Below are 23,508 nucleotides of genomic sequence, written 5' to 3' on the forward strand. Positions count from 1 at the left end.
CTGGCCAGAAGCTCCTCAGCAATCCCTCTACAGAGTTCCCTGCCCTAAAAGAATGTCGCCACCTGAACAGCCCTCGGTGAAGCTGAGAGTGGAGGATGGGGTGAGGCAGCGACGGCAGCTGTACTGCTAGAGGGAGTCTTTGATCATCAGGGGAAAGATCCCGTGGTATCTCCAACATGACCAGGTGGGCAGAGCTTAGAGCAGCCACCTTCCTTCTTTTGAGGTGACAGGACATCTGGCTTGCCACCAAGGTCTTTTTGACCAGACATATCCTAGCTGATCGATGTCCAAACTAGAATGTGAGGCCAACCTTCTATCAGAGTTAAACTTTTGACAAGGGAACCAATTTCAAACCGATGTATCAGTCATGTAGCTGTAGAGCTCGCAACTTACTAGCAACAGCTGCCCGATGCCACGTGAAGTAACAAACTGTTTTTTTTCCTTCATATTAATGTTATGTATTGTATTTAAACCCTTATTTAAATAAAACTTTTCAGAAACAAAAAAAAGAGAAGAAAGAAAGAAAGAAAAAAGGGTAAAAATGGAGGCCAAGTAATGGAAAAGAAAAGAATCCACAGCTGCTAGGGTGCGCGCGCGTGTGTGTGTGTGTGTGTGTGTGTGTGTGTGTGTGTAGATTTCTTAGAGGAGATGGCCACAGGAAAACATCACTATTTTTATTATAAAAGGAGTTATAGTTGAAATGTGATCTCCTACAGTCTGCCAAAAGAGATGACTGTGAGCACACCACAATAGTCTAATAATTAATGGCACTATTTCTATTTACTTATTTATTTGGCTGCATTGGGTCTTCGTTGCTGCACGCGGGCTTTCTTTAGTTGCGTCAAGCGGGGGCTACTCTTCGTTGCGGTGTGCGGGCTTCTCATTGCGGTGGCTTCTTGGTGCGGAGCACAGGCTCTAGGCACACGGGCTTCAGTAGTTGTGGCACGTGGGCTCAGTAGTTGTGCCTTGCGGGCTCCAGAGCACAGGCTCAGTAGTTGTGGCACACGGGCTTAGTTGCTCTGTGGCATGTGGGATCTTCCCGGACCAGGATTTGAACCCGTGTCCCTGCATTAGCAGGTGGATTCTTAACCACTGCGCCACCAGGGAAGCCTCACTATTTCTAATTTTACTCAAGTGCTTTATTTGGCCAGAGCAGTACACACATGTACATGAAAATGTCACTGCGTTTTAACCAATCATAATGTATAATGAGCCATGCTTCCTCCTTTTACAATTTAAGTGATATTTGAATCTCATGTGACCATGGGTCAATATTTATTTTGCTTGGCTTTTTAATGTGTTTTCGGTGTCTCAAAAAGTTTATTTGGCAGTTGGCCAATCCCCACAAAGTGAATGAGGAAGATGAAACATACTGTTTGGAACAGATAAGTTTGATTAAAATAAACACCTGAAACACAGCCATAGGATGGGTTTTCACAGCATCTGGACATTAACAACAGCTATCACTTCCAAGATTACATATAAAAAAAAAAAAGCAAACAAACAAAAAACTCAGCATTCACTAGAACAGATTTGGAGAAATGGGTCCATTCATCTTAGGCAAAGGAAGTGGCACACAAAAAATACTTTAAATTTTACTAGATCTGTTATTTAGTTACTTATATACACAAAACACTATTTATATCCCAGTTAAGTACTAAGCTAAGAGCTTTTCATTACATTCACCTATACATTGAGAATAAACTCCAAAATATGCTATTATGGTCAAGAAGTTTAAAAATAAGTCTTCATCTAAATAACTCCTGCAACTCAATAAAGAACCCAATAAAAAGTGGGCAAAAAATTTGAACAGAGGGCTTCCCTGGTTGCGCAGTGGTTAAGAATCCGTCTGCCAATGCAGGGGACACAGGTTTGAGCCCTGGTCGGGGAAGATCCCACATGCCGCGGAGCAACTAAGCCCGTGTGCCACAACTACTGAGCCTGTGCTCTAAAGCCCACGAGCCACAACTACCGAAGCCCACGCGCCTGGAGCCGGTGCGCCGCAACAAGAGAAGCCACCGCAATGAGAAGCCCGTGAGCTGCAACAAAGAGTAGCCCCCACTCGCGGCAACTAGAGAAAGCCTGCGCACAGCAACGAAGACCCAACACAGCCATAAATTTAAAAAATAATAAAAAATAAAAATTTGAACAGATACTTCACCAAAAAAATACAGAAATGGCAGATAAGCACACAAAAAGATGCTCAACATCATTAGTCATTAAGGAAATGCAAATTAAAACCACATTGACATAACTATTATACAACCACAAGAATGGCTAATATTAAAAAGAGTTATAATACTAATTGCTGGTAAGGATGTGGAACAACTGGAATCCTCATACATTGCTGGTGGGAATGCAAAGTGGTACAGCCACTTTGCAACATTATTTTTTTTACTTTATTTTTATTATTATGATTTTTTTGGCCGTACTGCGTGGCTTGTGGGATCTTAGTTCCCAGACCAGGGATCAAACCCGCATCCTCAGTAATGAAAGTGCAGAGTCTTAACGACTAAACTTGGCTGTACTGGGGAATTCCCTGGTACAGCCTCTTTGGAAAAGTTTGCCAGGTTTTTTAAATTATTATTATTCTTTTTAATTTTTTTGGCTGCATTGGGTCTTAGTTGCGGCACGTGGGATCTTTTGTTGCAGCACGCGGGCTTCTCTCCAGTTTCTCTCTAGTTGTGGTGCGCAGGCTCCAGAGCGCATGGCCTCTCTAGTATTGGCGCATGGGCTCAGTAGTTGCAGCATGTGGGCTTAGTTGCCCTGTGGCATGTGGGATCTTAGTTCCCCAACCAGGGATCGAACCCACATCCCCTGCATTGGAAGGCGGATTCTTAACCACTGGACCACCAGGGAAGTCCCGCCAGTTTTTTTTTTTTTAATAAAGTTAAATATATACTTACCGTAAAACCTGGCACACAATTTCTAATTATTTATCCAAGGGAAATGAAAACATATGTACATAAAGACCTGTACACAAATGTTCAGAGCATCTTTATTCGTAACAGCCAAAAAGTGGAAATAACACAAATATCTATGGATTGGTGAATGTATACAAAGTGCAGTGTATACGTACAATGGAATACTACTCAGCAATAAAAAGGAACAAACAGTTCCTGTATATGCAAAATATATCGCAAAAGCATTATGCTAAGCGAAAGAATTCAGACACAAAAAACTTCATACTTTATGATTCCACTTACATGACATTCTACTAGAATGTTTCTAGAAAGGGATTAAATGGAAAGAAGCATAAAGGAGATTTTTGAGATGATGAAAATGTTCTATACCTTGCTTGTGGTGAAAGTTATATGACTATGTACTTTTATGAAAACTCACTGAGTTTCTGGGCACTATACACACAGAAAGAACCTTACTAACAAGAAGTTGCGACACTGAATTCTTTTTTTTTTTTTTGCGGTACGCGGGCCTCTCACTGCTGTGGCCTCTCCCGTCGCGGAGCACAGGCTCCAGACGCGCAGGCTCAGCGGCCATGGCTCACGGGCCTAGCTGCTCCGCGGCATGTGGTATCTTCCTGGACCAGGGCACGAACCCGTGTCCCCTGCATCGGCAGGCGGACTCTCAACCACTGCGCCACCAGGGAAGCCCCTGAATTCTTATTTAAAATAAAATTATAGCATTAATATTTTCTAGTGTTGCTTTATTAAAAGAATCAGGTCACGTGCACTTGAGACAATGGTGATAAATATCAAAGCAGGATTAGTTTTTATGAGACCCAAACGCTGGCTCTTAGGACGTACAACACTGATTCAGAAGAGTTAAAGGAACTTCCTAATAGGCTAGAGTCCTACCTTGGCTGGTTCTGCATTACACTAGCATAAAGCTTAATATTTATTGACTGCTGGGAATTCCAGTGGTTAGGACTCCATGCTCTCACTGCCAAGGGCCCGGGGTCGATCCCTGGTTGGGGAACTAAAATCCCATAAGCCGCATGGCTTGGCCAAAACAACAACAACAACAACAAAAAATATATATATATATATAGACTGCTCATTATCATTCAGTAAAACAAGACTTTTTAGTTATTCCATTTTGAATCAAAATATTAGGGCAAGTGTGTCAGAGAACACAACACATCAGAGGCACTGAACTCTACCCATTGAGGAACTCTTGACTTTAAGTTTTGGAGCACTGAAGTCCCCATTGACAGTCTGTTGGACTAAAGAGGCCAGGAAAGAGCCCAATACACAGTTTGGACAAATTAAAGACAAACAAACAAAACCAGGGACTTTCTGGAATGGAGGTGTTCTCTAAAAGAAGTTTTTCCTTTTAAAACCCTCTCCCTCAATCTTAATCTGATATAATTCTCTTCATCTTTCTCAACATATTTTTATTTTTAAAAATTTTGTTCTTTTGTTTTATCTTTTAGATTTCACATATAAAAGAAAACATATAGTATTTGTCTTTTTCTGTCTGACTTCAAGAAGCATAATGTCCTCCAGGTCCATCCATGTTGTTGCAAATGGCAAAAAAAATTTTTTTTCTTTAAATATTTATTTATGGCTGTGTCGGGTCTTAGTTGCAGAAGGCGGGATCTTTTATTGCAGTGCACGGGCTTCTCTCTAGTTGTGGCACGAGGGCTCAGTAGCTGCGGCGTGTGTACTTAGCTGCTCCTCAGCATGTGGGATCTTAGTTCCCTGACCAGGGATCGAACCTACGTCCCCTGCATTGGAAGGAGGATTTTTTTTTTAATTTATTTATTTGTTTTTATTTTTGCCTGTGTTGGGTCTTCATTGCTGTGAGCGGGCTTTCTCTAGTTGCGGCAAGCGGGAGCTACTCTTCGTTGTGGTGTGCGGGCTTCTCACTGTGGTTTCTTGTCTTATTGCAGAGCAGGGGCTCTAGGCGTGCGGGCTTCAGTAGTTGTGGCACGCAGGCTCTAGAGCGCAGGCTCAGTAGTTGTGGCGCACAGGTTTAGTTGCTCCACGGCATGTGGGATCTTCCCGGGCCAGGGCTCGAACCCGTGTCCCCTGCATTGGCAGGCAGATTCTTAAGCACTGCACCACCAGGGAAGCCCCTGGAAGGTGGATTCTTAACCACTGGACCACCAGGGAAGTCCCCAAATGGCAAAAATTTTATGGCTGAGTAATATTCTGTGTATGTGTGTGTGAGTGTGTGTGTATCTCATATGTTATCCATTCATCTGCTGATGGACACTTAGGTTGTTCCTATATCTTGGCTATTGTAAATAATGCTGCTTTGAACACTGGAGGCAAATATCTTCTTGAATTAGTGTTTTCATTTTCTTCAGATAAATACCCAGAGGCGGAATTGATGGACTGTATGGCAGTTTTATTTTTAATTTTCTGAGGAACCTCCATACTGTTTTCCATAGTGACTGTACCAATGTACATTCCCACCAACAGTGCACCAAGGTTCCCTTTTCTCCACATTCTCACCAGCATTTGTTATCTCTTGTCTTTTTTGGTAAAAGTCATTCTAACAGGTGTGAGGTGGTATCTCACTGTGGTTTTTACTTGTATTTATTTCCCTGATGATCAGTGATGACGAGCATCTTTTCACGTGCCTGTTGGCCATCAGTTTGTCTCCATTGGAAAAATGCCTATTCAGCTCCTCCGTCCTGTTTTTTTCTCTTTCTCTGTAGTTAACTATCCTTTGTAGAAATGTAATGTGTTTTTAGTATTGCTGCCTCAAACCTTCTTTGGGAAGTAGCTAGTCAACAAAGTAGAGACTTTTTAAAGTTAGTACAAGACAGGAAAAAGATATACTTAGTGAAATAAATTGTTACAATTTTCACATAAGGCACAAATCAAGGGCAGGAATCGTTACCTGGAGAACTAAGGAAGCCAGGTTTCAGATCTCAAGAATTAAAGAGACATAAATAATACTTTAAATGGTTTTAAAAGGCATGCTAATTCAAAGGCAAGTATAAGAGAAACAAGTCCAACCAACTACATTTTCTCCCCTTTTCCCTTCTCATGAAAGTCTTCTTGGGAATAAAATTTCATTTTTAATCCTAGGCTCCTTATTCTAGTGCTGTTTCAAAGAGAATTAAAGTAACACTGGACTTCTCTGGTGGTGCAGTGGTTAAGAATCCACCTGCCAATGCAGGGGACATGGGTTCGAGCCCTGGTCGGGGAAGATCTCACATGCCGTGGAGCGACTAAGCCCGTGCACCACAACTTCTGAGCCTGCTCTCTAGAACCCGTAAGCCACAACTACTGAAGCCTGTGCACCTAGAGACTGTGATCCGCAACAAGAGAAGCCACCGCAATGAGAAGCCTGCACACCACAATGAAGAGTAGCCCCCGCTCACCACAACTAGAGAAAGCCTGCGCGCAGCAACCAAGACCCAAGGCAGCCAAAAATAAAATAAATTAAGTAAATTATTTTTAAAAAAATAATTAAAAAAAAGAATCCGCCTGCTAAAGCACAGGACACGGGTTCGAGCCCTGGTCCGGGAAGATCCCACATGCCACGGAGCAACTAAGCCCAGGTGTCACAACTACTGAGCCTGCGCTCTAGAGCCCGCGAGCCACAACTACTGAAGCCCGCGTGCCTAGAGCTGGTGTTCCACAACAAGAGAAGCCACCACAATGAGAAGCCTGAGCACCGCGACGAAGAGTAGCCCCCGCTCGCCGCAACTAGAGAAAGCCGGCACGCAGCAACGAAGACCCAACGCGGCCAAAAATAAATAATAAATAAATAAATTTATTTTTAAAATAATAATAAATAAAGTAACACCATAATGAAAAAGTCATTTCCACCTCAGTAAGTTTTAAAGCTGTGCCCTGGCGTCGAGTTCCGTGATTGGCCTATAAGTACTCTGCCAGTTAGTGGAAGAACTAGGATCCAGATCTCCCAACTCCCAGTCCCAGAGATCGTCCCACTACTTATTTATTCCACAAACATGTATTGAGCACCTACTGTGTGCTTCGTAGTGTTTTAGTGCTTAAAGTGCATCAGTGAATAAAACAAACCAACATCTCTGCCCTGGGAGAATTAATTCACACTGTCTGTACACACTCAGCATACACCCTGACAATAACAGTATTATTATATCTTTACAGATGATCCTTTCCTCTATTATAAATGTGTGTGTGTGTGTTTTAAGTACTTTATCTCCTAATAATTTCTTCTACGCAATTAAGTAATCTCCTTTATCAATGCCACACATCCCAGCCCTGGGGTTTCCAAGGCTTAAAATAGACAAGCTCTCACAGAAACCTCTGATGGAGTTAGCACCTTCTCCGGCTGGAAACGTCTTTCAAGTTTCCTAAACTTAAAAGCACCGGGTGGGGGATTTTTCTCTTCAAAGGCGTCATGGCAGCAAACGCGGAAGAAAAGACCTACACTTTCAAGCCATCTTCGCACGCACCCAGTGGTTCGGCTACCTCGGCTCTTAGCCCCCATCCTCACCCCTGTAGCCCTAGACTCGATACCTAGGCGACTCTATTAACAATCCCATATTTCACCTATGAAAAGCCCACTCTCAATATTTCCATCGGCGGCACGAACATCCTTCCACCTTCCTTCCCCTCCCCGCCCCCGAAACAATTTCTCAGTAGTCGCTTTTTACCTAAATAAGTTTGTCCCACATTTCCTAACAGGCATGTCCCAAATACACCACCTTGCCTTGCTTCAAGGCTCTTTCCCTTACATTATTTGATCCCCAAGAGAATTCTGGGGTGGGCAGGGATTGGCGCGAGACCAAATTTGGAGAGAAGCCTCTTACTCAGGGCTGGGACTAGGGGGAGGCTAGCTGGGCGCCTAGTGCGCAAACCCGAAGGAGGCACGCGGCACCGGCTCGACCCCAACAGTGAGCTCCCCTTTCCATTTTGCTCCTTAGGAGCCTCACTCGCCTCACCCTGTTTTTATTGCCACCGCTTCCTCAACACCCCCAAAGTCATCGCACGCTGAGCCCCCTTGTCTGGTCCTTCCCGTGCACTGCCCCAGGTCCCCGGGAGTCCACCTCGCTAAGGGCCCCCGCAGGTGCCACCGCCCACCCACGCCCTCCCGGCGCTGGGGCTCCCGCCCACCCCACCCCGCCCTCCAACGGGATTCCCCGTCCCCGGGCCCGCCCCCGCCGCTCCTCCTCCCCGACACACCGCCCTCCCCGCCGCAGACGCGGTTCTCGCCGGGGGTTCTCTCGCCCCGCTGCCCCCTTTCCCCAGCCTTCGGAACGGGGAGTGGGCGCCCCGCTACCCCCCGCCAGGCAGATAGTGTGCTCCTCCGCTTCCTTCCAGTTCTCTGACCCCTTCGACTCTCCCTCCCTCAGGCCCCGGGTGGCAAGGTGCGGAGGCCCGGCCCCACCGCCGGGCCCAGGATTGTTTACTCACTCATCCTCCATCCTGAGCCGCAGGGACCTGCCGCTAGGGCGCCTGCGCACCGCGGCCCCGCCCCCACGCCGCGGCCCCGCCCCGCGCCTCCTCCCGGCGCGTGCGCACTGCGTTGCCCGCGACCGCTGGTCAGGCCGGCTGGGCATCCTTCTTCGCACTTCTGCGGTTTGGCGCCAATACCCCAAACTCGGGAGTCCGAGGTGGTGCAACCCGATCCCGACGGTTTCCAAGGCGGCGCTGTCAGGGGACAGGAAGGGCTCTTGGGAAACCTCCCGGAGCCATTAATATCTTTAAGACTTTATCCAGTAGCTGCATCATCCCCACACGCTAGTGACATGCCTCACTTCACAATTTGAAACCAACCTGGAACCCCTTCATTACAGATCCTTCACATCTACAAATACCCCCAAACGCCCGTCTATGGGCTCTAACCCATAGAGCCCTATTTTTATTTACATAGAGCCCTATGCTTTATTTACACCGGACTGCCCTATTTCTGTCAAGAGTTTTCTCAGTCACTTAGATTCAAATCAGTTGCCTTGAGTCAAAGTATCTTCTCACAAGATACCTGTAAGTTACCAAAGGAAAAAGAGTAACTTTACAGGGGAGAAATCTGGCAGACATCACCTTGACCAAGTGATCAAAGTTAACATTACTAGTGCTGAGAGATATTCTTACTAGGTACCTCTCGATATGATGCAATGAGAAGGGCACAAAATCACTTACATAGTTGTCTTGAAAACAATGCATAAGCTGAGTTAATCATGAGGAAGCATCAGACAAATCCAAAATAAGGGGCAGTTTACACAATAACTAGCCAGTATCTTCAAAAATGTCAAGGTTAAAAAAGGCAAAGGGTGAGGAACTGTCCAGATTAGAGGAGACTGAGCAGACATGACAACTGAATGTAATGTGTGATCCTGGCTTGGATCCTTGTCCAGAAAAAGCACACCAGTGGGATAACTGATGACATTAGAATAAGGTCTGTAGATTAGTTAATAGTATTTTTTCCATCTTAATTCCTGGTTTCGGCAATCGCATTTCTTCAACATTTGAGGAAGTTGGCTCCAGGGCATAGAGGAACTCTCTACCACTTGTAACTCTTTTGTAAATCTGAAATTATTTCAAAATATAAAGTTAAAACTTAAAATACAAAATAACATTACCTTAAATTTGTCTCCACAGACATAATTTAAAAGCCTATAATCATTTTTTTCTTCAAATAATTTTCATAACAACTCTATGAAGTAGGTAGGAAGGATTTCAGTTTTACACACGAGGCTATTCTGGTGTAAAGGAGTTAAAAGACTTGCCTCACACAGATGAAAAACTGTTCTGTCAGATCTTAAACTCGGGTCTCTGGATTGCAGATTTAGTGTTCTTTTCCTTATATCAGAACCTTTGACTTCTCTGTTTTCCTCTTGCTTATATCCAATTCACAAGAAAATCAAGGCAAATATTCCTTAATACTTGGCAATTTTCAATGATGTTCCTTTCCATTCCAAATGCTTTCTAGACCAGTGGTTCTCAAATTTGGTTCACATTGAAATCACCTGGGGAGTTTTAATAACTACTGATTTCTTCCTCCCACCTTCAGAGAGCCTGATACATTGGTCTGGGGTTTGGCTTGGGCTTCAAGAATTCTCAGAGCATCCCAGGTGATTCCACTGTGTAACCGAGTTTGAGAACCATTACACTACATAAATAATTGTTGAAATAAAGAATATGGGTTTAGGGCTTCCCTGGTGGCGCAGTGGTTGAGAGTCCGCCTGCCGATGCAGGGGACACGGGTTCGTGCCCTGGTCCGGGAAGATCCCAGATGCCGCAGAGCGGCCGGGCCTGTGAGCCATGGCCGCTGAGCCTACGCGTCCGGAGCCTGTACTCCGCAACGGGAGAGGCCACAACAGTGAGAGACCCGCATACCGCAAAAAAAAAAAAAAAAAAAAAAAAAGAATATGGGTTTAAAAGGGGGGAAGGGGACAGGCAGCAGGTTAAAAAAAAAAAGAATCTGGGTTATCTAAGGAGAGATGTTCAGAAGATCTGAATGTCAGGACTGAGACTGGAGAGCAGTTTGAGAACCATCAGCTTATTGTTGTTAACTAACACCATGGAAGTGGACCACTTGGTTTTCAGGAAGTATGCCAAGTGACAAGAGGAGAGATACAAAGACATTCTGCGATAACAAAGAAAATATGGTTACAAAAATATTTTGAGGTGGAAAGGAAGGAAGGAGAGGGGATATATCTGTACATATCAGAGTGTACAATGCAGCTCAAGCTCCACCTCCTCCTGCCAGCCCCCCAGGATCTCCCCCAGCTTCAACTCCATTACCACTTTATACTCGCTACCAGGCTGTCTACCTCTCTGATATCCATCACAATGTTAGACATAGGACTAAACCCAGGGTTTAATTATCCTTGTTCACTAGAGGATTATAAAACCAACTTTCCACATCACCAGTAAGTGTGGGGTTCTTGGGGAAAATTTGTCTGCCAATTGGTTCCTCTCTCCCTCTCTGATGGGAGAGAGTTTTTCCTGAGACCAGGCTCCTTCTTAGCTGACCATGGTCCATGAGACGCTATCAGCCAATCTTTGGCCAGCTCTTCCTCTAACTTTTTCTTTTCCAACCCTTTACGTCTTTGCCCTATAAATTCGTAGAAAAACTGTTGGCAAGTGGTCAGCTACTAGACCTTTGAAAAACAGTACCATCACCCCTGCCCGACTCCTCCCAGCCCCACCCCCAGGCAGTTAATAGGAGAAAGGAATAACTGTGTCACTCCTGGCTTCCAGTTGCTCATCTTGCTCTTAAATTGGAGGCCTCTGGGGCTGAAGGAAACTGGACAAAGTGTGCTGAGTAGCCTAATAGGACTTTTTTTTTTTTCCTCAAAGTTCCCTATTGTGGAAAAATAAAATAATGTGTTTAATTTCTGAAACCTGATGCCTGATTTGCCTTGGCAGCCATCCTCCTGGGCTTGGCAGAGAGTCCAGCAACACTAATATACTGATTAATACCAGCTCAACTTGCTCCCTGGAGAAGAAGAGCATTATTTACTTGACCATTTTCTTAAATCCTTTTTAATTTGCATGTATTTTAGCATGATCTTATTGGCTTTACCATGCTGTATCTCTGACCACTGGCCCCAAAGAAGCCTCAGGGAAGACTGTTCTGCTCTGTGCACTCACAACCCCATCACAAGCAAGATTTTGTTCCACCCGGTGATTAGAAATGACATGTCACGTGTTCTGTTTCTTCTGGGGCAGGCAAGTTCTAAGTGTACTTTTGTCCCCTGCTGGTCTTCAGGCCACTAGTAGAAAGGGAGGGAGCTGATGCTTCCCAGAATTCAAACAGGGCTTTCTGTACTGTTCCTTCCTCCCTTCCAACTTTCCTCCCTTCCACGGTAACCCCTCTGCTCATTCTGCCCCTCCCTTGTAAAGCCCACAGGGATATCAAATAGCTTTTCTCTGAAGGGACACAGAGGATTGAGGAACAGTTGGGCCCCAGACAGTCCCTGACAGGGAAATGTAAACACAGCTGTAGAGATGGGAGCAACCCATCTTCCCTCCTCCCCCATTTCCCACCCAGAAGCAGGGAAAGGCCACCCTGCTGTGGAGAAACAAACAAGCAAACAAAACAAAGCACAGCCTCAAAGCCTGCATGAAGGTCACCGGAAACAAGCCGCTGCCCAGGCCTTGAGGGGCCGGCTGAGGTGCCAGACCCCTCCCTGAACACTTAGAGCAAAGGCAGCTCCAGAGCAAGTTGAGGTCTGGACATTACTGAGCCTGGAAACATGGCTCGATTTTTCAAGCCTCTCCACTCCTGGACATTTTGTCTTCTAATCTCAAAAACCCAGCTTTCCGCCTCAGGTACTTATCTCCTGACCCCTAGTTGCTTAGGGATCATAATGCATTCAATTCAGCAAGAAAGAACAGGCCCACAATAAACCCTTGTCCAGGGCTCTCAGAAGTTTAAACTCTGAACCTCCAAGCCAAAATATTAGAAAGGGCCTCCTTAGCTTTTGTTAATTACAAAATAAATAATTCCAGCAGGAAGGAGAATTACTTTGGGGGATTATTTGGTGGGATTCAGGCCTTGCTTTGCACATACTGGGAAAGCTCCAACGCCACAGCTAGGGTGGTGCTACCCATTCTCACTCTCTTGGCACAGTGAATGCAGGGCCTTGATCCCACGGGACACGCTCTTGGCACGGCGCTGCCTGGGAAGTAGCTCTGATCGGGTGGACAGCTAATGAGCTGTGCTTCCTTCCTGGCCATCAGGGCCCTCAACTGTAAAACTGCAGAAGTCAAAAGACAATAATAGCCTTCAAATACTGACCACTCAGTATGTGCCTGGCATTGTGCTAAGTGCTTTACAGTAGGTCGTCTCGTTCCATATGAAGTCAGCAATATTCTTACGCTCACTTTACAACTGAGGGAACCAGGGCTTAAAGAGATTCTGGAACTTGGCCAAGGTCAGCCAGCTGGTAAATGGCGGGGCCAGGATTTGGGCCCCATCATTCTGACTCCAAACCTACCCTCTAAACCATTCCACTCTACCTCCTCTATTCTCTGAGGTCTTCTAGCTCTGAATCACAAGTCTGGATTTTCTCCATGGTTTTTTCCTTTCACTGGTGGTGCCAGGAAGAGAAATGTGTTTGGGACTCTCCTCTGCAAGTTCAGAGGAAAACAGTTCCTAATAGACAAGGGGCTCCTTACTTCCTCTGTACTAGAGATGCCAATCAAAGCTGGACACTGGACAGACCCCCATATCAGCAGGGCACAGCCTGTGTGAAAGACAAATCCTAGCCAGACAGGAAAGGGGAGTTCCCCTTGGTTCTGTGACTCCCCCTTCTTTCTTCCCTGGCTTATCCGCAGGGTCCCATGCTGCTGATACTATGGCCCTTTGCACCCCACTGCAGCTAGGATGAGATATAAGGCTATGGAACTCTTCTGGAGAAAGAAAAGTATAATACATAATCTACAGATTCCATGCACGACATTGTATGGAAAGAACCAAAAATAAATCACATTTCTTTATACATTTAACAAATTGCTTTTAGCATTCACATATTCGTTAACTATTGGATTGTAGGTGAACCTACCTCATCTCGTACAATCCTTGCAAGATGCCTGGGGGTAGGTACTTTTATCCCTGTTTTACAGAGAAGAACACTGAGGCTCAGGGAGACTGACAACATTGGCCATGGCCACATGACTGGTAAGTAGGAGGGCTGGAATTCAAACCCAGGCTAGGACTATCTGACTCCAAAGCCTGTACTCTTTTCAATAAAGAGTGTTGTGTAATGAAAACAACCAAAATTATGAAATGGGAAGGATCCCAGAATATCTTGGAAACAGAGTTGCATAACTATATGTGGTACACGTTATGATAGTAACTACCATTTATTGCATGCTTCCTAGTGCCAGACATCGGGCCAAATGCTGTAACACGCTTCATCGCTACTGCTCAGTGAGATACATGCTAGTAACCCCATTTCTGCAGGTAAGAAAACAGGCAAGCTCAAAGGGGTTAAGTAACTTGCACAAGGTCACATAAGTGACCTTCTGTCTACAGGTTGGATAGCAGGTTGACTTCCATCAGGTGTTAACCTTTCTTAGCCTCAGTTTCCTCCTTTGTAAAGTGGGTTGCTATGGTACCTACTATAATGGAGTTGTGAGGGTTTTTTTGATGGTGGTGGTGGTGGTTTTTGTTGTTTTGGCCACGCCACAAGGCATGTGGGATCTTAGCTCCCCAACCAGGGATCGGACCCATGCCCCCTGCAGTGGAAACGTGTAGCGTTAACCACTGGACCACCGGGGAATTCCCTGAGTTGTGATTTTTAAGTGAAACAATTTGTGTGAAGCACTGAGCACACTGCTTGGCTCCCTCAGGGCATCCCCATGTTACACAACACCTAGACTTCTGGGGTGCTGGGGAGGGGTAGAAGGATTCCTGGGGATGGTTTCAGAGGACAGTCCTAAGGAATGGAAGAAGGGTGAAAGCAATCCTGGCATCTGGCATTGGGTCCTGACAGCAACCATGAGTCAGCCCCAGGTGCCGAGGGACCAGCAGTGTTCTCAGCACTGCTGGGTGTGTGCTGTGGTCTCTTGGCCATGGTCCTCTTCAGTCACACTGTCTGAACGTCATTCTTATAAATCTGGCCTGGGTTCTTTTCAGAAAAACAGCCTCCACCATGTGATGTCATGGTCCAGCCTTGGTCAGGGAAGGAAGCAGGGAGGAGGTTGTGCGTACAGAGTTGGGTGAAACAGGATCTTCTTATTTCTGGAGGGGCCCATCTGGTCCTGGAAGAAACTCTCTACCCTTCTGCCCTCCCTTCAAGACTCAGTAAAGAATCAATGTTCTGATCTGGAGTGAGAGGGAGGTGATAAATCTAATGGTTAAGACCTGAAGCTTAGCATCAAACGGTCCTGGGTTCATATCCTGGCTTTGCCAATTACTTCCTCTGGGACCTTGAGAAAATCACTCCTGTTTTCCCCATTTCACCCATGGACAAGATAATTCTGATGTTATGGTGGTGAAGTTTTAAGAAATGCTTGGAAATCACTCAGCATATGTGTCAGGGAACACACTCTGCAGCACATAGTAATTGTTCAATAAATGTAGCTACTATTAAGTCCCCAGCAGTTGATGAGGAACATGGCTTGACAATTTTCTCTGCTTTTTACATATAACTTATAGATATTATGAGAGAGCCAGCGTTTTCTCCAATAACCATTCTTCCCTGTGAGAGGTGGTCAGGCTCCTCACGCCAGCACCCTGGAGATGAGGAGGCTGGGGAGAGACGGAGTAGTTGTGTCCCTACCCCTTTGTCTTCCCTCCCTTAGCCAGCTGGCTCCCTGGCTGTAGCTCTTCTGGTTCTCCCTGCTGCCTCCCTGCCCTCTGAAGAAGCCTGTCTCCTCTCTCCAGATTGGAAAGATTAGCTGTCCCCAGCCAGAACTTCGGGCTTCCCTGACCCTGGCTCTCCCCCACACCTTCTCCTGTGCTCTGCTCTTTATTTTGCAGACAGCTGTGGAAAAGGCCAGCATGTATGATTGTCTCTATGCAGTAGAAAAGCGAATTCCGGGATGCTCTGCATGTAATTTCATTGTGTAGGAGGCCCCCAGTGCTTCTGACTCCCCCTATGTTGTTCTGGACTTGTCTGTGTGCATAGGGGGAAGGCTGAGGATTCGAAGTGGCACTCCTCCTTAGGATCAAGTTACCTCTCCCCCTGCTCCAGGCAGGATGACCTTTGGCCCCTAATAAGAAGGGAAATTTACATGGCAGTAAGATCCCTGCCCAGGAGAAGTCAATATAGGTTGAGGCCAGAAATCTCAGGTCAATGTCCAGCTGGATCAGAACCAGATGCCTCTCTTCCCAAGCCCTGGGGGTGGGAGTGGGCTAAGGACAGAGGAATAAGGGATTGTGTAGGAAACTCAAAGCCTAGAAGCTACTAGATATAAGGAAAAAAGACTGAAGACAATACTACACTGCAGTTAAAAGGAAAGAGGCACATCTGTATATGGTATCATGGAAAGATGACCCAAGACATTACTAATTTTTAAAAAGTCGCTGAACAAGGATATTAATTCCCATTTATGCTTTTTTTAGGTCCAAAATACCTGGGGGAGGTGAGAAAGGAATGGGGTTATAACGTTTTCTGTGTTTAAGTATTCTGCAATGAGTATATACTTATGTATTACTTGCAATTAAAAAGTATGTCTTTAGAGCAAAAAGTATATATTTTAAAGCAGAAACAGGCTCAGAAAGGAAAGGTAACGGCCCGCAGGGGTGGAAAATACGACTTCCCATGAAAGAGCCAGCCCCTGTCCCTAATGAAGCCCTTCTCTGGCCCCTTGCTGCAGATCATGGGACTATTTCCTATGGCAACTTGGAAAAGGTGAGGTCTCTAGTCCCCGTTCAGTCCCAAAGGACCCCCATAGCAGCAGACCCGCAGTTACCAGGATGCCCCCAGGGGTCAAATGAAAACAGCCAAACATCCAACTGGCTAGGAAAAGTGAGAAGAGGAAAATCAGGAGGGGAGGAAATTTACAGATTCTCCAACAGGTTTGAACTCCCAAGTTCAGGGAGGATTACAACAAGCTCTCCTTTGGAGGTCTCCACGTCATGATGCAAGCTTAACTCCAACTCTAGGCTAAAATACCGCTTTCTACCAAGTCACTTGTATTTTCCCTTTTGCTTTTTATATATGAAAATATATAATTATATATATATTATTTTATTTTATATATGAAATGTTTTATATATTTTATATATGAAATATATAAAATATATATTTTATATATGAAAATGTTGAGCTCCAAAGATGTGAAATGGCCTACCTAAGGTTACACAGCAAGACAGAGGCAAAACCTGCCTTCAGAATCCTAACCAATGTTTGTTTGTTTTTATCCATTATACCATACTGCCTTATTTAAAACCCAGCATTTGTTTTTGTCAACTTTAATCTTGATCCCAACCCTAGTCTTTACCCACTGTGGGCTCAGGTGCCTCTGGCCAGTGGAAATGGCTGATTTTGCTTTCTGCCCCTCCTTGCTTCCTCCTCCCATCTTATCACCTAGAAATCTCCCTCTTGACCATGTTTCCTTCTTTTTTTTTTTTTTGCGGTACGCGGGCCTCTCACTGTTGTGGCCTCTCCCGTTGCGGAGCACAGGCTCTGGACGCGCAGGCTCAGCGGCCATGGCTCACAGGCCCAGCCGCTCCGCAGCATATGGGATCCTCCCGGACCGGGGCACAAACCCACGTCCCCTGCCTCGGCAGGCGGACCCTCAACCGCTGCGCCACCAGGGAAGCCCCCATGTTTCCTTCTTGAAAAGGGCAATCACAGGTGGGAGGGAAGGAACGGAGTTTGTCCCTGGCCTGAATCGACTCCAAGGCAGCCTGGCTCTTTTCTGCCCGTTGCAGAAGATGACCCTCACCAGGAAGGCTTGGGGGTTCATGCCAAGTGGGCCAATTCCCTTCTCCCTCTGGATGCCTTGCTAAAGCAACCTCTTGATCCTAGCTATGGAGGAACAACGGGTTATCAGTGGCCATGATTTAAGAGCCTAGGACCCCGAGATGAAGATTTGAAGAGAGATGGTGCAAGATAATTTGTGGTGGGAAGGAATCAGTAAACTGGGACAACAGCAGCAGCTGAGTCCAAGGGTCAGTGTCTGGGAGTAATTTAGGAAAGTTTGGTGCTGACAGCTGTGTCTGGAGTTGAACGTCATGGCCAAATCAGCTCCTGGGATCCTCGGCTGCTTCAGGCCTACAAAGCTCTGGCTCAGGACACAGAGACAGCTGTGGTGTGGCAGAAGTCAGGGCCGCTGGGGCCCCATGCTCAGCCTTGCTGTTTCTCAGCTGTGTGGCTTTAGGCAAGTCCTTAGGAAAGGAAACCAGCATCTGCCTAAGTGAGCGCAGTGCCCTTTCACAAGTGTCACTCTCACTACAGATTAGTGAGGAGGGTAACGTCCCTGTTTCACATGGGAGGAATCTGAGAATTCATGAAGGTAACTGAGGTCATTCCAGGCTATATAGCTGGAAAATGGGAAGACGGAATTAGGACTCAGAGCTTCTGAGCTCAAGTCCTGGGCACTTTCCCCTGGGCTTTAGCTTCTTCCTCTGTAAATAATGTACCCACCTCATGAATGAAGTCACACATTGTAGGTTCTAAACCTTCCCTTTTCACAACCTTGGCCCTGAGGAGTTGTAGCCACCTTCTTCTTGGGAATGGAGCAGTCTTACTTTTGCCACTGCACTCAATCTGGTTCGTGGGTCTAGGCCCCAGGGGGTGCCTCGAAGGCAAGGTATTCGGACTTTGCTTTCCCCTCTACCTCTATCCCCAGGCCTTCTCCACACTCTGAAGGTCTGGCTCCCTCTTCTCCTCCTCCTCCTCGATTTTGGCAGGCGGGCTGACATCAGTGGGTGTTCCCAAGGAAAGGGAACTCTGAGCCGAGCTCCACGGGCCCCTTCCCCCACGGCCCCGGACAGCCCCAACCCCCAGCCTTAGAAACGGCCGCGTTCAGAGGCCCTCTGAGCTCCCAAACCCCTCCCTCTTTTCGCTACCCGCCACCCCCCCCACGCCCCCGCCGCCTCGCGGAGGAAGGGAAGGGGTTGCTAGAGTTCGGGGAGCGGAGGCTCAGAGACCCCGACGAGTCCTGGGCGCCACGCAGCCGAGCCCAGGAAATGGATGCCGGTTCTGGGGTTACGAGGGGAGCTGTCCAGCCCCGCAGGGTGAGCTAGCAGAAAGGGTGAGCCAACGTCGGCCAGACGGAGGGAGCGGCGGGCGCCAGGGCCGGGTGGGGCAGCGACTCCCCCTCCAGCCCGCCGGCCCCGGGCGTCGCCCCCGCCCCCCACGTGGCCGCAGCCGTCCCAGCCCCTGCGAGGAAGCGGCGCGGCTTCCTGCGGCTTGGGACGGGGATATAGGCGCCCCCGCCCGGGACCGGCTCAGCGCCGCCGCTCCTCCTCGCCTGTTCGCCGCGCGATGGCCTCGCTCCGGGCGGAGCGCGCTGCCGGCGGCCCGCGGCTCCCCGCGACCGGCGCCGGGCGACCGGCAGCGCTCCGCCTCCTCCTGCTGCTGGGCGGTAAGCGCAGCGCCCCGAGGCCCGGGCGGGAGGCGCGGGAGGCCCTGGAGGGGAGACGGGCAGGACGGCCAAGACCGGAACGGGCCCCGGGGTGCGGATGCGGACAGCGCTGCTCTTTGGACGGTCCCTGGCCCCACCACGGTGAGGGCGCAGCGCGAGCTGCTTCCCACTGGGGAAAAGCTGGCGTGCCCGGGTCCCACAGAGAGGTCTTGGGACGTCTGGAGCTGGCGAGGAGGGAGGGGTTTGGATGTGAGTGGGAATGAATTGGTGCAGCCCCTCTCTTCTGGGCACTGAGGCATCCCGTGGGGGCCTGGATTGCTTCCCTTTTTTTTCTGAGCGTAGCCCTGACTTCCAAGGGTCTCAGCCCCCAACCCACACACCCCTTCCTCCAGGCTCCAGATCCCCAGCATCCCGTCTCCCTGCCCCTTTTCTGCCCACAGCTGTCCTGAAGCCCCAGGAGTCCCTGGCTCAACTTCTTCCCACCCCAGACGTCTTAAAGTCAGAAGGTGAGTACCCAGCAGCTGTGGGAGGGTGGCCCAGGGCAAGGAGAAGAGAGGGGAGTGTTCCTTTCTCACAAGCCAGGCCCCAAACCCAGTTGGTGCCCCTAAGTTCTGCTCTGTTCTCTCTTGGGGTTCCTTGTGGTCTACCTCTCATCCCACAAAGCCTCCAGCCGGCTCTGAGCTGGCCCACCTCACAGGTGGATTAGAAGATCCCAGAAAAAGTGTATGTGGAAGTTCTTGCCAGGCGGGGTAGTGCTGGGCACATGGAAGACATTAAATTTTTCCTGAGCTGAGACTCTCTCCTCAGCCAGGACTGTCTTGCTTGGGAAGGCTTCTGAGGCTCTCCGGGTAGTTCCCATATTTGAAGACAGGAACAGTGGTTCCTCAATGGAAGTGCCTGGACCAGAGGGCTTGGAGGGTGGCGTAGGGGTGTGGTCAATGTGCAGCATCTCTGCCCACAGGGAAAACAGTGGAGGAGAAGTATGGGACAAATGTCCTACGTTGCTGGGATGATTATAAGGTTCAAATGGACTCTATCGAAAAGGATTGGTGTGACTGGGCACTCATTAGCAGGTAGGGGCCGTGCTGGAGGGCGGCTTGGGCCAGGGCTAGGGCTTGCTCTTTGTGGGTCTTGAGTAAGTGTGGGACAGTCCTCTTTTTGGGCCCAACCCTTCCCTCACTCTAGTCCTCTCCTGTCCCCAGGCCTTACAGCATCCTTCGAGACTGCTTGGAAAGGAATGCAGAAGAGTTTGGCCTGGGCTTCCCCAATCCCTGGGCAGAACAGATCATCTTTGAGACTCACCAGATCCACTTTGCCAACTGCTCCCTGGGGCAGCCCCCCTTCTCAGACCCCCCAGAGGATGTGCTCCTGGCCATGATCATAGCCCCCATCTGCCTCATCCCCTTTCTCGTCACCCTTGTGGTGTGGAGGAGTAAAGACAGTGAAGCCCAGACCTAGGGTGGCGTGAGCTCTTCAGCCGCCATCTTACTCCTTTCCTCTGCAGGTCTCTCCCCTCCCCTCCCTACTTCCTTCTCTCACTCCTACCCCAACTGCAGGTCCTTAGATCGGTGGAAATGGAAGCTGGGTGGGGTCAAGGCTCAAGTTCTGTAAACTTCAAAATAAAACTGTTTTTTTTTGTACACTGTTCCCCTCCCTATCCCAGTGGGGCCTGTGTCCTTCCCAGAGTCTCTGCCATTCCCACAGGCCCTCTGTTCTGAGCAGCAGAGCTGGAAGAATCTGGATAGGCCCACTGTTTTGTTCACTTACCTGCCCCCCACCACCGCTTCCCCCACCCGAAGGCCACACCCATATACTTCCTTCTCTCAAGGCCAGGCCTTTCCTGCGTCTATCCAAACCCAGCTCCAGGAAACGTGCAGGAAGAGACTCCCTTCCGGTCTGGAGAGCAGCCGGGGAGGTGAGGGGGGTGGGATGAGGGAGGACACTTTGCCGTGGCTCCTGCAAGAAGGAAGGGGGTGCCACCCGGGAGCCCTGAATTTTCCCTTTCCTGATGCCTCAGTTTCCTCCCAGGGCCTGGGAATAGGAGCTCTGATCTGACCAACAGGAGTCCATCCCTAAGGACCTCAGGATTGAGGGCAAAGGCAGTGGGGGCTTCCTCTACTAGGCTCGCCACAGGACTTCCCCTCCAGGTCCTTGGCCCTCATCCTACATTGTCCTGGACCCTGGGTGGGTGTGGCCTGCAGCCTGGCCACACACTGCCCCCTGGTGTCCACTAAAGCTAACAACCAGAAGATGGACGTGGCCTGGAAGAAGCTCAAAACTGAACCCTGTGATCAGAGACCTGTCATCCCCATAGCAACCACTAGTTCTTCACTGGATGCTTCTGTTAGCTTCTTAAGCCATACTTATGCTCCCTCTCCCACTTCTTAGGGACATACCTAGCGATCCACATTTCTGTATATGGACACTCCTATATGTTCCCTGGATGGTGAGGCCCAGTTCTCCCCATGGAAACTTCACCTCCAGTTCTCCATGGGACAAACCTGCCAGGTCATCAAAAATGTCTAGAGCATAACTTGGTTCTTCAAAAAGACACCTGTTTATTCCTTGTGGCACCTGGCACCTCTTTAGGAACTCTCCTTCCCTCCTTGTTGAAATGTAAGCCTCCCTGAGTACATGCATATCCACTTCCTGGGACATGCCTGTCTGTTCCACAGATATATACCTATATGCTTCTAGAACATATCTGTTTATTCTCTGAGACACACTTGTCCTCTCAGGACACATCTGGCTCTCTAGAGACACACCTATTCCCTAGGACATTTACAGTTTTCACCAGAGAGAAACCTTTGCTCTATTTCCATGAATGCATCTGTCTTCTCCAAGGATATATCTGTGCTCTTTTTGACCCATATTTGCCTTCATACATTTTACTAATATACATCAAAGGCATGTTGGTGTAAGACACTGTATATTGCATATTGTGTTGGGAAGATAAGTTAGATAAGGCTTGGCTTCTGCTTTCAATGGCTTTCATCTAGTAGGGGAGCCGACATGTACACAAATAAAAACAGTGGAGTGTTTGATGAGAGTCATGCAAGGGATGCAAGCCAAATGTTTTCTGAGTGCAAAGGAAGGAGGGGCCCATTTAGCTAAGGTGCAGTCACAGGAGGTGAGATCACAGGAGGGTGATTGTGGAGTTGGCACCTGACTAGGCCTTAGATGGAGTACATTCCCCTATGGGAGAGAGTCGAAAGGGAGGTGAGTTAGAAAATTATTGCAATAATCCAGGTTTGAGAGAACAAGGGCATGGACCAAAGGAGTGGTGAATGGGGAAATGGAAAAAAATTAAAAAGTAGGGAACTTCCCTGTTGGCACAGTGGTTAAGAATACGCCTGCCAATGTGGGGGACACGGGTTCGAGCCCTGGTCCAGGAAGATCCCACATGCCGTGGAGCAACTAAGCCTGTGAGCCACGACTACTGAGCCTGCACTCTAGAGCCCGCGTGCCACGACTACTGAAGCCCATGCGCCTAGAGCCTGTGCTCCGCCATAAGAGAAGCCACCTCAATGAGAAGCCAGTGCACCGCAACAAAGAGTAGCCCCCGGTTGCCGCAACTAGAGAAAGCCCGTGCGTGGCAACAAAGACCCAACGCAGCCAAAAATAAAATATTAATTAATTAATTAAATAAGTGAGCAGGAAAAAAAGCAATTAAAAAAATAAAAATTAGGAAAGGTTATTAAAAATAGGGGAGGGACTTGGATATGAAGGTGAAGTAGAGGAGAGGTTAGAGCTGACTCTGGCTTTGAACCTGGGTGCCATTAGAAGGAGAAGCTGGCCTGAAGAAAATGGTGTATAATATGAATAACAATGGAACAAGCTGTTATGTACCGTAGAGAGTTAGAAATGGGAGTGGTGGTGGTGCTGCTAGTGGTAGAAAAGGGTTGGAGCTAGAAATATAGGGTTAGGAGTCCCCTGCACAGAAAAGCCATGTGAAGCCATGAAAGGGATGAGAGTTCCTGGAGAGAAGGTGTACTGAAGAAGGCTAAGGTCCTTTAGGAAACACCCACATGTAAACAATGAGGACAGAAGAAGACAAAGGGAAAGATCAAAGAGATAGCAGAACAAGGATAAAGCAGTGCCATGGAAGCGAAGGAGATGGTACCCTTTGAGAGAACTTTTTTTTTTTTTGATGTGGACCATTTTTAAAGTTTATTGAATTTGTCACAATACTGCTTCTGTTTTATGTTTTGGTTTTTTGGCCACGAGGCACGTGGGATCTTAGCTCCCCAACCAGGGATCGAACCCGCACCCCCTGCACTGGAAGGCAAAGTCCCAACCACTGGACCACCAGGGAAGTCCCAAGAGAACATTATCTATTAAATGGTTCATTCATTCATTCATTCAACAAATATTTGTTGGGCACTTCTGTGGACCAGGAACTGTACACAGTGTAGGATGGACTTTGGTGGGGGAGATGTTAGAGATCAGACAGGAAATTGAGAGGGTGGTAGAGTCAAGGGAACTACATATTTTCCAGTAGGGATGACGTCAGCATGTTTGTAGACGAGAGGAGCCAGGGGAAAGGGAAAGAGGGAATATGATACACAGAGAAGTCCTGGAGGAAACTGGAAAGGAGAGGCAATCAGCT

General features: G+C 47.9%; 2 protein-coding genes and 1 pseudogene across 2 annotated transcripts in view; 1 reads left to right on the plus strand and 2 right to left on the minus strand.

The window, feature by feature from the left end:
- EZH1 (enhancer of zeste 1 polycomb repressive complex 2 subunit) overlaps positions 1–8,340 on the minus strand; it is a 32,176-nt gene extending 23,836 nt beyond the window's left edge. Inside the window, exon 1 of the mRNA XM_027094815.1 lies at positions 8,322–8,340. The gene's annotated coding sequence lies outside the window, so the exon portion shown is untranslated. The remainder of the gene's footprint in view (positions 1–8,321) is intronic.
- Positions 8,341–17,272: 8,932 nt separating this feature from the next.
- On the minus strand, positions 17,273–18,796 carry LOC113613622 (uncharacterized; annotated as a pseudogene).
- Positions 18,690–20,544, plus strand: RAMP2 (receptor activity modifying protein 2). Its single transcript, XM_027094536.1, has 4 exons — positions 18,690–18,899; positions 19,340–19,405; positions 19,861–19,972; positions 20,102–20,544. The coding sequence occupies exons 1-4, from the start codon at positions 18,800–18,802 to the stop codon at positions 20,355–20,357; spliced, it is 534 nt and encodes a 177-aa protein (XP_026950337.1). The 5' UTR covers positions 18,690–18,799; the 3' UTR covers positions 20,358–20,544.
- The last annotated feature ends 2,964 nt before the right edge of the window (positions 20,545–23,508 follow it).

This window comes from Aethalodelphis obliquidens, unplaced genomic scaffold, assembly GCF_003676395.1.
Source record: "Aethalodelphis obliquidens isolate GAN/ISIS:26980383/991018 unplaced genomic scaffold, ASM367639v1 scaffold89, whole genome shotgun sequence".
Taxonomy (NCBI): domain Eukaryota; kingdom Metazoa; phylum Chordata; class Mammalia; order Artiodactyla; family Delphinidae; genus Aethalodelphis; species Aethalodelphis obliquidens.